Source organism: Lipotes vexillifer, unplaced genomic scaffold (genome assembly GCF_000442215.2).
Source record: "Lipotes vexillifer unplaced genomic scaffold, Lipotes_vexillifer_v1.1 scaffold481, whole genome shotgun sequence".
NCBI lineage: Eukaryota > Metazoa > Chordata > Mammalia > Artiodactyla > Lipotidae > Lipotes > Lipotes vexillifer.
The window spans coordinates 1136584-1151469 of NW_006789873.1; the positions used below are offsets into that span (position 1 = coordinate 1136584).

At 40.2% G+C, this 14886-nt stretch overlaps 1 protein-coding gene across 3 annotated transcripts in view; it reads right to left on the reverse strand.

The window, feature by feature from the left end:
• Positions 1 to 14886, reverse strand: part of GPC3 (glypican 3) — a 452076-nt gene that overhangs the window by 170461 nt on the left and 266729 nt on the right. For all 3 annotated transcript variants that reach the window (XM_007462877.1, XM_007462876.1, XM_007462875.1), the window contains one exon: positions 669 to 802. In XM_007462877.1, coding sequence (XP_007462939.1) covers positions 669 to 802 — 134 coding nt within the window. The remainder of the gene's footprint in view (positions 1 to 668; positions 803 to 14886) is intronic.

Genomic DNA, 14886 nt, shown 5'->3' on the forward strand with positions numbered 1-14886 from the left:
CATGTGGGATCTTCCCGAAACGGGGCACGAACCCGCGTCTCCTGCATCGGCAGGCGGACTCTCAAGCACTGCGCCACCAGGGAAGCCCCTCAATATTCTTTAATAACCTAAATGAGAAAAGAATTTGAAGAAGAATGGATACCTGTATGGGTATAACTGAATCACTTTGCTGTACCCCAGTAACTAACACATCATTGTCAATCAACTATACTCCAATATAAAACTAAAAAAAAAATTTTTTTAAAGAGTGTGTAGAGTGTGAAGTGTGTGTGTATACACATGAGAGTGTCTTGCCAGTTTCTCTTTGGTGAACTCACCCCTGACTCACTGTTTGTGGAAAGCCACAAACCAAGCCACGGAATTGTGAGACCAGATCATAAACAGAAAAGGTTTTGTTTAATCAATAAAGATCTTGAATAGAGAAGTCTATTCCACCCTGTGTTGCTGTACTGGATATTTACATATGGTAAATTTACATTTAAATATGCCTTGGATATAATACGATATCTTTTTTCTTTAACATTAACAGATGATAGATTTAATTAATCAAACACTCTACTCAGAAGAACTAAATAACATGTATTTAAGAAGCTTCCCTCCAATGGCTGCTGACCTTAAAACACAATTGCTCATTGTATGCTGAAGGAGAGAAAAAAACAATCTCTCACCTTCTTCGGCTGGATAAGGTTTCTTCATGTTCTACATGAGCAACTTTTAATACCTTCTTGTCAATAAACAAATCTTCAGGATAATAAGCAGATCTATACTGACGTTGTTGAGAATGGGCACATAACTTGCCAATCTGAAAAAAGGAATGCAATATAATTATATGATACTTTCACAGACATGATAGTAGAAACAATTTCTGAAACGCACTTCAATTTCTTCCCCAATTTCTTTTTAAAGAGCAGAACGAAGCTATTACTGGAGTCAAAAAAGGTGATAATGCTTTTAGGGCAAAGAACCATCTGTGGAAAAGAAGGTTGAAGACTGTGGTAGGGGACACCTTGAGCACAGTCTATTCAGAGACTTCCTAAGATGAAAATGCTTTTTTCTCTATAGTGAAGTACACATTTGAGAGGACCCTCCACACAGGACTTATGCTACTGATACCTTTCAATGGTACTTGATATTTATCCCTATGAAGTTCACAAATGGGAGCTGCCAAGTTTAGGAAAGTCTGGTGAAGGAAGTGAGGGGTGTGTGAGAGATGTGTAGAGTAGTCTGTTAATAGAAGAGCGACCTCCTGCGCACAAAGTGCTCCTTATTCTTCTGAGCATTTTGTTAGCTCTTTTCTTTTTCATGATATACGTTTCAGGTGTACAGCATTATAATTTAAAGCTTAGGGCTTCCCTGGTGGCGCAGTGGTTGGGAGTCCGCCTGCCGATGCAGGGGACACGGGTTCGTGCCCCGGTCCGGGAAGATCCCACGTGCCGCGGAGCGGCTGGGCCCGTGAGCCGTGGCCGCTGAGTCTGCGCGTCCGGAGCCTGTGCTCCGCAACGGGAGAGGTCACAGCAGTGAGAGGCCCGCGTACCGCAAAAAAAAAATAAATAAAAAATAAAAAAAAATTATTAAAGCTTAGCTCTTTTATACTCATATAGTAATGATAACAATGGCATCAGCTTTCTTACTTTTCTCAATTCTAAATGATTGATTTGGTTAAATTACTTGTAGATTTGCTACTTTTTTCACTTTTGGTCAAAAGCCTGAATGAACTTCTGTATAAATAAGTATGAATATTAACATATGTCCCCCTTGTGCCAGACACTATGCTGCATTTCTTTGTGTGTTATCTTACTAAGGCAAAGGGCTTTTCAATTCATAATCAGATTCAGACAGCCCCATTTTATAGCTGAGGAAATTGAGGCTCAGAGGAGTTAAGTGACTCGCCTAAGACGAATAGGCAGTGGATTCACTGTCTGACTTTGAACCCATTTGTCTGACTTCAAAGCTAATGCAATATCACCTTCTGAGAAGATGATGCTTTATTTTCAGTTGCTTACATTCTACATTTTTGGGGAAAAAAAAAAGAATTCCCAGTTCTCAGAAACATAGCCAACATAGCCAAGGTGAAAATATAGATTGTATACTTTAGGAAAAATACTAGAAATGCCTTGTGAAAACAAGGGTTATATCTTTGTCACTTCTGTAGCTCCATGGAAGTCACACTGGATTTTGTACACTTAGGCCCTTAGTAAAGACAAATTAATTGAAGTGAACTGAAGGAAAATCCTCCTGTCCAATCTGGCGCACCATTCCACTGATAGGCCATGGGCTTTGAGTTGTAATCCCAGCTTTTGGATTCCTGAAGATAGCCCTGAAATATTCTCTAAGTTACGTATCTCTTTATAAAAGCATAAATGGCACTTGGTTTGTATAGCTTTGGAAAGTTATCCATATATAAATAAATGTTTGAATTAGAAAAAAAATCTAGAATCAGCAGTAGCATCACCTTTTATGAAAGACTGCAGCTACAGTATGATATTCAGACTACTTTTTCTGAATAGTTTGCCTTAATGGGAATGAAACAAAAGTTGCAGACACTTTAAAATATTCCATTTGGTTTTGGAATGTATGATACTGAATTTTTCAGATGTGTTTATGTAACGCTATTTGACTTGGGCTAATATTAACTTCAAATGAGGAACCTGCAATCTCTGAATTTGCCCTACTTGGTAGCAGTCTGGTAGGGTACTTTAGGTAGGGGACTGCCCGGCTGTACTGCGGAGTTAACTTCCAATCACTTGCAAAGCACGTAATGCAGCTACAAATAACTGAGGGTAGCCTGTACATCATAAAATTATGTCCATAGACACATATGTGTTTCTTTGTTAAACTGCAGGTGAGCATTCATGGAACAAAACCTTGACTTTTCCTTCCGTAAATATCTATTTGTGACTCTGTGAACATACATCAATGTGAGAGTCTATTTCACCAGGATCAAAGTATTCTTCATCAGCACGTTCGGGAGCACAGGACACATTCTCTTGACTGACACCTGTTCCAAATCCAGCACCAAAATCAAAATCTTTCACACATCTTTCACAGTAACTTGCCTACTTGCAACCCACAGCTATGAAATCTCCCTCCCCATTGAAAGACCGCCCCTTGTATCAGTGAATACTAACTGGAACCCAGCAAGACTTTAAAGTTTTTAGCCCCTCCCAATCTACTGGAAAGGGCTGCAACTAAGGCAAAAGTAGGAAGGTTAAGAACAAATGAGAATGTGGCCAGCCTGCAGTCTGACCCTTCTTCCCAAGCCACCCAATGTGGCATTATCAAGCCGACTTCCCAAGGCTCTGTGTGGGAAAAGGGGCAAACAATGGTATCCTGCCAACACCCCCATCTGAAATCTGCCATGTCTTATCAGACAGCCTGTATTTTCTTCCACAAATTTACCATGAAGCAAATTCTTCTCATATACAAAGTTATTTGTCAAATGTAGACACCCGCTTTGGGCCCTTCCCTCCACATCTTTTACCTCCACACTGTGTGAGCTGTAGGTGAATATTACAAGCTTATTCTGAGAAGTGGACACAAAGAGAAAACATAATTTACAAAGAGGTGGGGTATTAACATTAAAGAGGTCCTTTCAGCTTTATACTTGGGAAACATCAGGCTATGCTGGGAGACCTGGGTCTTATTCTACAGCTGTACTTGCTAAAGAAGCCAGCCTCCCAAGCGGCATTTGAGAAATCAGTATCCTGCCCAGGAGTTTTAGGCTCTTAAATAAAAAACGCAATCCAATTTCCTTTCACTGACTAATGTACCTAGTCAAGGATACCTCTACCTTTAAATTTAGTTAGCTGGACTGAATTTATTGGACAGAAAGGTGTCTCTATCAACAGACCTGGAATATAAAACCTTTTCGTTTCCCGTGAACTGTGATTCCTAATGGTGCCTTTATATATGTGCCAGAACCTGCGGCAGGGAAAGCAACAGTGCTCTGAAGTGTTATAAGACCTTGAAGTGTTATAAGAACGCAGGGCCTCTGACCATATCCAGGCCAGCAATTCACTCTAGTAACCCTATAGCACCATTCTTCTCTAAGCAGGGTCCAGAAGCACTGGCTTCATACAGACATGAGGAAAATACAGCAAGGTATTTGTAAGTAACAGCCCGGTAGACTGGACATCAGGAAGTGCAGCCTACAACCTCTTCACTCACAGAAGGACTTCCTTTTGACCTGCTCCCACAGTTTCGCTCCACTCTAGTCTCAAACAAAAGAGGAAGATATGGTATTTGAAGTGCCGGAAGATATGGTATTTGAAGTGCCATATTTTATTCTGGGCTCCTTTGAAAAAGGGAGGGAGGAATTACTTTGCAAGTAGAGTATGTTACCAAAGACTCTGAAACCATACCGAGCATTTGGATTTGATGCAATTCACGCATGCACCCCATAACTGACATGTCAGGATACTCCACTGGTTACATTCATCCTCGGACTCCCATTCATTGTTGGTTCTAGGAACTCTCAGGTGACAAAAACTCAGACTTGATCTTTCCCTGAGGATGGCTGAGCAGAGAAAGTGAGCCTGTATTGTAAGCTTCTCATCAACACCAATACCTCACTCCAGGCTAATGTTTCACAGGAAACTTCTACATCCATTCTCCATTCTCTCCGGTGAGTCCTACAACAACCCTCTGAGGCATACAGTGCAGGTATTATTGACCCCATTTTAGAGATAAGGAAAGAGGCTCATTCACAGAGGTTAAGGAACCGAAACAAAGTCAAATGGCTAGGAAAGGGCAGAGCTGGGACTCGAACCCAGACCTGTCTGACTTTAAAACCTATGTTTTTCTTTTCGCTTTTTCCCCCTACGCCATGGATTTCTGTAGAGAGGATAGACTCTGGGGCTCCCAGTATTGGGTGTGGCCCAGTTCTACAGTCCTGTGGACATCCCATCCATAACTGGAGAAAGATAATGATTATGAGGACTGTAAAACTGGACTTCAAAGAAGGGCTAGTTATTAAAGATAAACAGAAAACTGGCACCCAATTTTAACCTAAGTTTCAGGCAGTATTGCTTGTGGAATGATGTAAACTCTTTGACCCGCCAGGCAAGAGAGATTTCATAACCATACTAAAGCACTGGATGTCAACTTCTGTGGGCTGTGGGAAAGGTGGTTCTCAAGTAGGCCCAGGCTGCTGCCTGCAGGATATCCTTGGACCCAGCCTCCTGAAGTCAGATTCTTGCATTGGCTACAAAATCTTCTGCAATTTCTACAATTTACCCCAGGGCTCGTCTGATGGCTGGCCTGAGTATATTCTCTATAGTTTCCCCCCCAAAAGGAGATTCCAGGTTGATCCTATGCCTACAAAAATAAAACGGGTTTAAGCTTTTAGCTGTAAGAGCCAAAAAGATTAGAAAATGGGGGCGGTGCAACTACATTAAAGAGTATCTCTGACTCTCCCCCTACTCTTAACTAGCCCTAAAAGATCTACTCTGCTCTCGATTTAAAAATCAGATGTACGACTTTACATTCTCCTTCTCAAGAAGCAGATAAGAGGCGGGGGTGTGTGTGTGCATGTGGGTCTGTGTGTTCTAACTTATATGGCCCATAATAGAAGAGGGGTGGGGAAGAAGAGGAGGAAGCAGGAGTGAAAAGAGAAAAGTTCCCATCCCTGAGTCTGTGGCAGGAGAAGACCCAGGGACACACCAGTCTGCCCTCAGAAATCTGACAGTTTTTGACAGGGAAGATGGACGTCGCACTGAACTGTACTCAGGGAGCAGTACAACTCGTTCCCTCTCAAGAGCTGTACCTGAGGCCACCAAGACTTGAGGACCTCCAGAGGACCTTTCCAGTTTTATTTAATTATACAATAACTATTCTGCTAGGATCCAGCTGATGACTGTGGTACCAAGGAGTGCTTTTCTGAGAACTGTTGCTAAATAACTGGTATAAATTTAGTCTTTGATTGCCAATGGATTCATCAGAAACCTGAAGAATTAAAAATAAAACTTCCGGCTTCTATAGACAAGTGAAACTAGACTAAGCATGAAAGAACATAGACCTTATCACCTAGACTCCATCTTATTCTTCCCGGGGACCCCAGTGGACTTTGCCGGAGACACTGTGGGTGTGCTCTAAAAGAAAAGAGAGACACAGGATTATTAAGGATTGCACAACTGGCTGATGGTAGAATGCTACGGATGTTCCTCTTTCTCACTGCCCTTGGCTCAGCAGAGGGTAACTAGAACACCATAATGACATCTACTGTCGTACCATCTTCCTCTGGACGATGACACACAAGAGAAAGGAAGGACCTTCAAGATGGCGGAGGAGTGAGACACGGAGATCACCGTCCTCCCCACAAATACATCAAAAATACATCTACATGTGGAACAACTGCTACAGAACACCTACTGAGCGTTGGCAGAAGACCTCAGACTTCCTAAAAGACAAGAAACTCCCCACGTACCTGGCCGTGAGGCTGATAGGGTCTTGGTGCTCCGGCCGGGCGTCAGGCCTCAGCCTCTGAGGTGGGAGAGCCAAGTTCAGGACACTGGCCCACCAGAGACCTACCGGCCCCACGTAATATCAATCGCCGACAGCTCTCCCAGAGATGTCCGTCTCAACACTAAGACCCAGCTCCACTCGATGACCAGTAAGCTCCAGTGCTGGACACCCCATGCCAAACAACTAGCAAGACAGGAGCACAACCCAACCCGTTAGCAGAGAGGCTGCTCAACATCATATTAAGTTCACAGACACCCCAAAACACACCACTGGACTCAGCCCTGCCCACCAGAAAGACAAGATCCAGCCTCATCCACCAGAACACAGGCACCAGTCCCTTCTACCAGGAAGCCTATGCAACCCACTGAACCAACCATAGCCACTGGGGACAGACACCAAAAACAACGGGAACTACGAACCTGCAGCCTGCAAAAAGGACACCCCAAACACAGTAAGTTTAGCAAAATGAGAAGACAGAGAAATAGGCAGCAGATGAAGGACCAAGGTAAAAACCCACCAGACCAAACAAATGAAGAGGAAATAGGCAGTCTCCCTGAAAAAGAATTCACAGTAATGAGAGTAAAGATGATCCAAAATCCTGGAAATAGAATGGAGAAAATACAAGAAACATTTAACAAGGACCTAGAAGAACAAAAGAGCAAACAAACAATGATGAACAGCAGAGTAAATGAACTTAAAAATTCTCTAGAAGGGATCAATAGAAGAATAACTGAGGTAGAAGAACGGATAAGTGACCTGGAAGATAAAATAGTGGAACTTACTACCACAGGGCAGAATAAAGAAAAAAGAATGAAAAGAATTGACGACAGTCTCAGAGACCTCTGGGACAACACTAAATGCACAAACATTGGAATTACAGGGATCCCAGAAGAAGAAGAGAAAAAGAAAGGGACTGAGAAAATATTTGAAGAGATTATAGTTGAAAACTTCCCTAATATGGGAAAGGAAATCGTTAATGAAGTCCAGGAAGCACAGAGAGTCCCATACAGGATAAATCCAAGGAGAAACACGCCAAGACACATATTAATCAAACTATCAAAAATTAAATACAAAGAAAAAATATTAAAAGCAGCAAGGGAAAAACAACAAATAACACACAAGGGAATCCCCATAAGGTTAACAGCTAATCTTTCAGCAGAAACTCTGCAAGCCAGAAGGGAGTGGCAGGATATTTTAGAAGTGATGAAAGGGATAGACCTATAACCAAGATTACTCTACCCAGGAAGGATCTCATTCACACTCAATGGAGAAATTAAAACCTTTACAGACAAACAAAAGCTAAGAGAATTCTGCATATGTGATAGCATACAGTATTTTTATATACTACCAAATGTAAAATAGCTAGCTAGTGGGAAGCAGCCGCATAGCACAGGGAGATCAGCTCGGTGCTTTGTGACCACCTAGAGCGGTGGGATAGGGAGGGTGGGAGGCAGACGCAAAAGGGAAGAGATATGGGGACATATGTATATGTATAACTGATTCACTTTGTTATAAAGCAGAAACTAACACACCATTGTAAAGCAATTATACGCCAATAAAGATGTTAAAAAAAATAAAGTTTTAAAACAAGAGATTTCAACATAATCTATCATGATATTCTCCTGTAAAAATACTTAATAGCTCAAACAGATATGTTTGTATCTTAAGTCTTATTTTAAAAAATACATATGATTTTAAAAGTTCTGGTAAAGCTTTAAGTGCATTTGAAAACTTGAAATTATGCTACTTCAGAAATATTAGTTTACTTAAAAAATAAAAATAAAACTTCCTCTATGTTTATGCAATTGAAATATCAATTCTGACCCTGCGGTCCACTCTGGAGGAATATTACCTGTGGCATTTGTTTTAGGGTACCTTGGGGTTGGGGGTAGCGTAGGGTGGGAATGCCATACATTTCCAGTTAGAATAAAATAATGAACTTCAGTTCATTCTGTTAAATTTTCTATTGTATCATTGTTCAATTGCACTTAATTAAATCTTAAAAGTTTAAAAACAAAATATACATTGAAATTATGTGATATACAACATACACTTTTAAATAGTAGCAACCGTGCCATTTAACAATTCTACAGGTATAATCAAAATGCTAATATATGTTAATGCTTAGTCTGTGGTTAATTTTTGTCTTGTTAATTTCCCCAGGGCTTTTATTACTGATTTAAATCCGCCACACAACTCAACTGATTGCACTTGCTTCCACAAACTGCATGGAAGTAGCTCAAATGAATACTGATTAGCAGAAATGTACAAACATTTGGCTGGGCGAACCATTCTTATTATATGCTTGTAATAATTACATACGTTTTCGTACAATGAGATGGGCATGGCAGGCAGTTTCCACTCATTTATCCTCCAGAAAATATGCATGAGTATTAAATTAATTTATAACCTTGTACTTCAGTAAGCACATCATTATTAATTATCTATTGATTGATCTGCATATAGAGCACAGAGGATAATGAACAGACCTGGTAACAATGTAAGCATTTTATCCCCCCAGAGATTTGCTGTGACTCGTCATTAATTGCATGACCATTAAAATAAAAGTTCACTAATAATCTGTAATGCATTCTGAACCAAGCTATTCTAAGGAATCAGGTGCCATTGTTTGAACATTCCATTCAAGTCAGCTCTTTTCAATAAACTGGAATTTTTTTAAAAAGGAACTAATGTCCTACAGATCAATCTGCTGTTAAATTGAACTATAGCACTATACTACAGTGAAAAGAGCACACAAGTTGGAGTCAGGAGACCTTGGTTCCAGTCCCAGCTCATCCTCTTACCGTTATCAATAACTCTAGATAAGTCTTTTAATCTCCTTCAAACTCAGCTTCCTCACCTGAAAACTGGAGATAATAACACCTGCCGTACCTGGCAGAAGTGTGAGGATCAAATAAAATAATGGACGAAAGTGTAATGTCTCCCACATCCAGATAGAAATCTGACTCATTCATTCTGTAAGAGGGAACTGCTTACCTTCTGCAGCCCACTTTGTGTGTTGGAGTCCTGGCTCAGCTGGTCAGGTACATAGCTAGCTATAAGTAATATTTGGAGGAGTTCTTTTAAAGGGGGACTTTGGGAAAACAGCGCAAGTATTTGCTGAGACTGTGTTCCCACTCTGAAAGGGAGCCATATTGAGTTTGCCCACATCGTTCATGCATCACAGTCTGATCTGTCTTGCTCTGGGACACCTGGAATATCCCCTTCTGTTCTTCAGGGCTCTAGTTACTGATGGGTGGTACGTGACCTTTGCCAGTTACCCTGTGCCTCTAACCTGTTTGCTTGTGTCCATGGAAATGAATGCTGTGGGGATGGGAGAAAGGTTTTAAAAAATCCTTTTGTGGAAGAGACTTGCATTTTACTAATGTAGAGCTGCCACAAGTGGATCCTGAGCAGAAAATAGAACGCTGCATGCGTGCCTAACGCTTTTCATGCAATACCAATCCCTTCTCAGCACCAGGAGCCCAGGACATTATTGCTTAATCACATATGACAAATACTGTGGAGGTTAAAAAGAGATCTTCACGTAGTCAATAAACTCATTACTGAATTCAAACACCACTCCTTCAAATGTACGCATCGGCTTGTGTTCCCTGTCCCAGTGAAAAGGAATCATCACCTACTCAGTGGCGCAAACCGGAAGAAACTGAAGCGTTTCTGGTAAATTCTCCCTCTCCCTGACTTCTCTACGTCCGGCCACAAAGTCTTATTTTTCTCTCTCTTATAAATAACTTTTAAACTTTTGTACTTTTCTCCATACTCAGGCTTAGGATACCATTAACTCTTAGAGCAGTGCTTCTCAAACTTTAATATGTATACAATCACCTGGCAATCTTACCCATCTAGATTCATACACAGTAGATCTGGGCCGAGGTCTGAGGTGAGTAGCAGGGCCCTAGGGTGGTGGTTCTCAAAGTGTGGCTCCAAAACAAGCAGCAATCAGTCTCACCTGGGAACTCATTTCAAATGCAAAGTTTGAAGCCTGACCTTAAATCTGTTGAATCAAAAATGCTTGGAGTAGGGTCTGGCCACCTGTTTTAAATAAACCCTCCAGGGGATCTGATGCACACTCCAGTTCGAAAACCACCACTACACAGACCATCCCCACATCCTCTTAATTGGTTTCCCAAGCTCCAGTTTTGACCTCTTCCAATTCATTCCTACTAACAGCAGTTCTCTGGGATCCTCTCAGGAGGGCCTAGAAGTCAAACCTATTATCATAAAAAAATACTGACTTTATTTGCCCTTTTTAGTCTTATGCCCTCACAAATATATAATTTTCCAGAGGCTTCATGTTGTGTAATGACATCCTTGCTCTGGAATATGTGTTTGTGTATTCTAGAATTGTCTAAGATAGCGGCTTTAGGGCACGAGTATATATATTTTTCAGAGGTTAATTTATTCTCGGTCCTTAGTGCTCTCATTGGCTACTTAGATTACGCCTACTATAATTTTTCTAACTTCATTATCATTTAATAAATTATTTTAAAATCTTGAAGTTTCGTGTCTATGTTATGCTACTCATAAGTAAATACAGCTTGTAGTCTTATTTGCAATAATATTTAAACATTTTTTGAAAAATCTAAGTTTTAAGATTAACTATAACTGTTATTATTATAGATTAAACTCTAAGAAACAAAAATACGACAAAAGCTCATTCCTTTGGCCTATAGACACTAGTAATTCATCTGACTGATTCAACAGAACATTTCAGAATAGCACTGTAGTGAGCTAACTTGTAGAGTCATCTTGAAAATCATTCAGAGTTTAAAGAAAAAGGAATCAAATATTTTAAAAGTAATGTTATGAGACCTTTAAACGCCAAAATTATGAGTCAGGTTAGAGTTACCAAACTCTCATAATAGTCATTGTATTTTTCACTGCTAAGCACTCCCAGTTCTTACAAAAGCCAGTTTCACGTAAGAATGTACTTGAACAGTAAAAATTTTAGTAAATGTTGACCCTTGACACGTCTTTTTATTATTATGTGGGAGAAAATGGGAAGTATGCCTAAGTACTTCTGCTACGTACCTTCAGTATAATGGTCAAATAGAGGAAACCCCCCTGGCTGACTGAGTTATGAGATGAACTAGACACGTTTTTCATGAAACATTATTTTCACTTGAAAGACTGACAAGCAAACTACTGTTAATCAAACTTAAGTATTTGGCAGGCATTTTCTTGGAAAGGAGCAAAGTGAGCCGGTTACTTTAAAGAAAACAACTGACACTTTGTAACCAATGATAAAATGTGCACTATCAGGGTTTCCAGTTCCACATATAAGGAACTTGGAAGTTGCCACTCCATCCTAAAAACAAGTAAGAAGCTAAACCGACGGAAAAATCAACTCTTCCTGGATCTATAAGAAAAGAGGGGAGAGATGGTAAACCACTGCCACCAAGACTGGAGACACACAGTCAGACAAATACAGGGAGGAAGGGCTCACCAGAGCAGAAACTGCCTTGGGAGCCAGTGCTGGCGTAGGAAAACGAACTGAAATCGACAAATTGCTGGAGGCTCAACGAAGACAACTCTGAAAGTTAAAATCTCCACAATGCTGTGAAGTTTACATCCAGGAGCTTGACCAGATTCCCAGAGTAAAAGAATCCCAGAGTAGATATCTGAGAAAAATTCCCTCACGCTTCCAGCACCGGGAGGAGAAAAGGAACCATTTTGAAATACACCGGCGCACTCTGTTCTTCTCAACAAGGCCTGTCCTCAGGAGGAACTAGTTAACCGAAGCCTAACCTGCTAGAGTATTTTCAGAGCCTAACTCACCTGGGGAAGGGAAATAACCAACTCCAGCCCACCCTAATCATCCTGTCCCACCTAAGAGTGGACGTGGAATTAAAAAAGGCTGAGAAAGAGTTGGGAGGTTCATGGTCCAGAGGCTGAGGCTCATTAAAAGACAGAGACCTAAATATAGGACTGTAGAATGCCTCCTCTACCCCTACACCTTACCACCACCTCACTACGGGCCTATTTATAGCAGTTCCTTTCTACCAGTACATCAGGTCCAGCTATCAAGAAGAAAATTACAAGGCATGCTAAAAGGCAAAAAGCACAAACTGAAGAGACAGCAAGCATCAAAATCAGACATGGAAGGGACGTTGGAATTTAGACTGGGAATTTAAAACAGCTATGATTTATTAATAATGGCTACAGTAAACAGCATGCAAGAACAGATTGGCAATGTAAGCAGAGAGATAGAAATCCTAAGAAAGAACCATAAAGAAATGCTAAAGAGAAAAAACACTAACATAAATGAAGTATGCCTTTGATGGGCTTATTAGTAGACTGGACACAGCTGAGGAATCTCTGAGCTGGAGGATATGTCGATAGAATGCTCAAAAACCAAAAAGCAAAGAGAACAAAGACAAAAACCGAATATACTATCCAATAACTGTGGGACAACTACAAAAGGTGTAACACACGCATAATGGGACTATCAGAAGAAGAAAGAAAGGAACAGAAGAAATATTTGAAATAATAATGACTGAGAATTTCTCCAAATTAACATCAGACACCAAATCACAGATCCAGAAAGCTTGGAGAACATCCAACAGGATAAATGCCCCCCGCAAAGAAACCCTACAACCGGCATGCAATTTTCAAATTATAGAAAATCAGGAATGAAGGAAAATTCCTTAAAGAAGACAGGGAGAGCGGAATACCTTATAGAGAAACAAAGATAAGAATTACATGTGACTTCTCTCCAGGAACCATGCAAGCAACAAGAGAGTGGAGTAAAATATTTAAAGTGTTGAGAGCAAAAAAAAAAAAAAAAATCACCAATCTAGAATTCTGAGGGTAATCTGAAAAATTACCATTCAAAAGTGAAGGACAGGGGCTTCCCTGGTGGTGCAGTGGTTAAGAATCCACCTGCCAATGCAGGAGACACGGGTTCGAGCCCTGGTCCGGGAAGATCCCACATGCCGCGGAACAACTAAGCCCGTGTGCCACAACTACTGAGCCTGTGCTCTAGAGCCGGTGAGCCACAACTACTGAGCCCATGTGCTGCAACTACTGAAGCCTGGGCGCCTAGAGCCCATGCTCCGCAACAAGAGAAGCCACTGCAATGAGAAGCCTGTGCACCACAATGAAGAACAGCCCCCGCTCGCCACAACTAGAGAAAGCCTGCACGCAGCAATGAAGACCCAACGCAGCCAAAAATAAATAAATAAAAAATTTATTTTTAAAAAAGTGAAGGAGAAATAAAGACCTTCTCACACAGACAAAAATTAAAGAGAATTTGTTGTCAGTAGACCTGCCTTGCAAGAAATGTTAAAGGAAGTTCTTTAGAAAGATGGAAAATAATATAGGTCAGTAACTCGGATCTACATGAAGAAAGAAGAGCACTGAAGAAGGAATAAGTGAAGGTGAAATAAAAATGAAAACATTTTTTCTTACTCTTAATTGATCTAACAGATAACAGTTTGTTCAAAATACTAATAGTAACATGTGTTTGATTATGTATGCTTAGGTATATATCATTATATATGCTCATATATAAATGAAATGATGGCAGTGATACAAGAAATGGGAGGAAGGAATTGGGATTATTTTGTTATTATAAGCTATTCACACTACCCGTGAAATGGTATAGTGTTATTTGAACGTGAACTTGGATTAGTTGTAAATGTATATTGCAAACTCCATGGCAACCAATAAAAAAAGTTTAAAAGAACTATCACTGATATGCTAAGAAAGAAGAAAAAATTGAGTCACATAAAAAGCTCAATTAAAACCGCAGAAAGCAGAAGAGTGGAAGACAAAACCATGAAAAAAGTACAAGGGCAACAAATAGAAAACACAGTAACCAATATGGTAAACATTAATCCAACTCCATAAATAATGACTTTGAATGTCAATGACTTTTAATGCATCAATTAAAAGACAGAAATTGTCTGGGTAGATCAAAAAACATGACCTAACTATATGTTGTCTACAAGAAACCCACCTTAAATATAAAGACACATATAGATTAAAATTAAATGGATGGAGAAAAATATACCGAGCTAACACTAATCAAAAGATGGCAAGAGTAGCTATATTGATTTCAGACAGAGCAGATTTCAAAGTAAGGAAAGGTATCAGGGATTAAAACAAAAGGCATTACATAATGATAAAGGGGTCAATTCTCCAAGAAGACATAACAATTCTTAACATGTATGTACATAACAACAGAGCATTAAACCACAAGAGGCAAAAACTGATAGAACTGCCAGGGAAAATGGATGAATCCACTATCATAGTTAGAGACTTCAACACACCTCTCTCAGAAATAAACAGATTCCAGCAGGCAGAAAATCAGTAAGGACATAGGAGAACTTAACAACACCATCAATCAACTGGATATAATTGACATCTATAGACTATGTCATCCAACAACAGCAGAATATA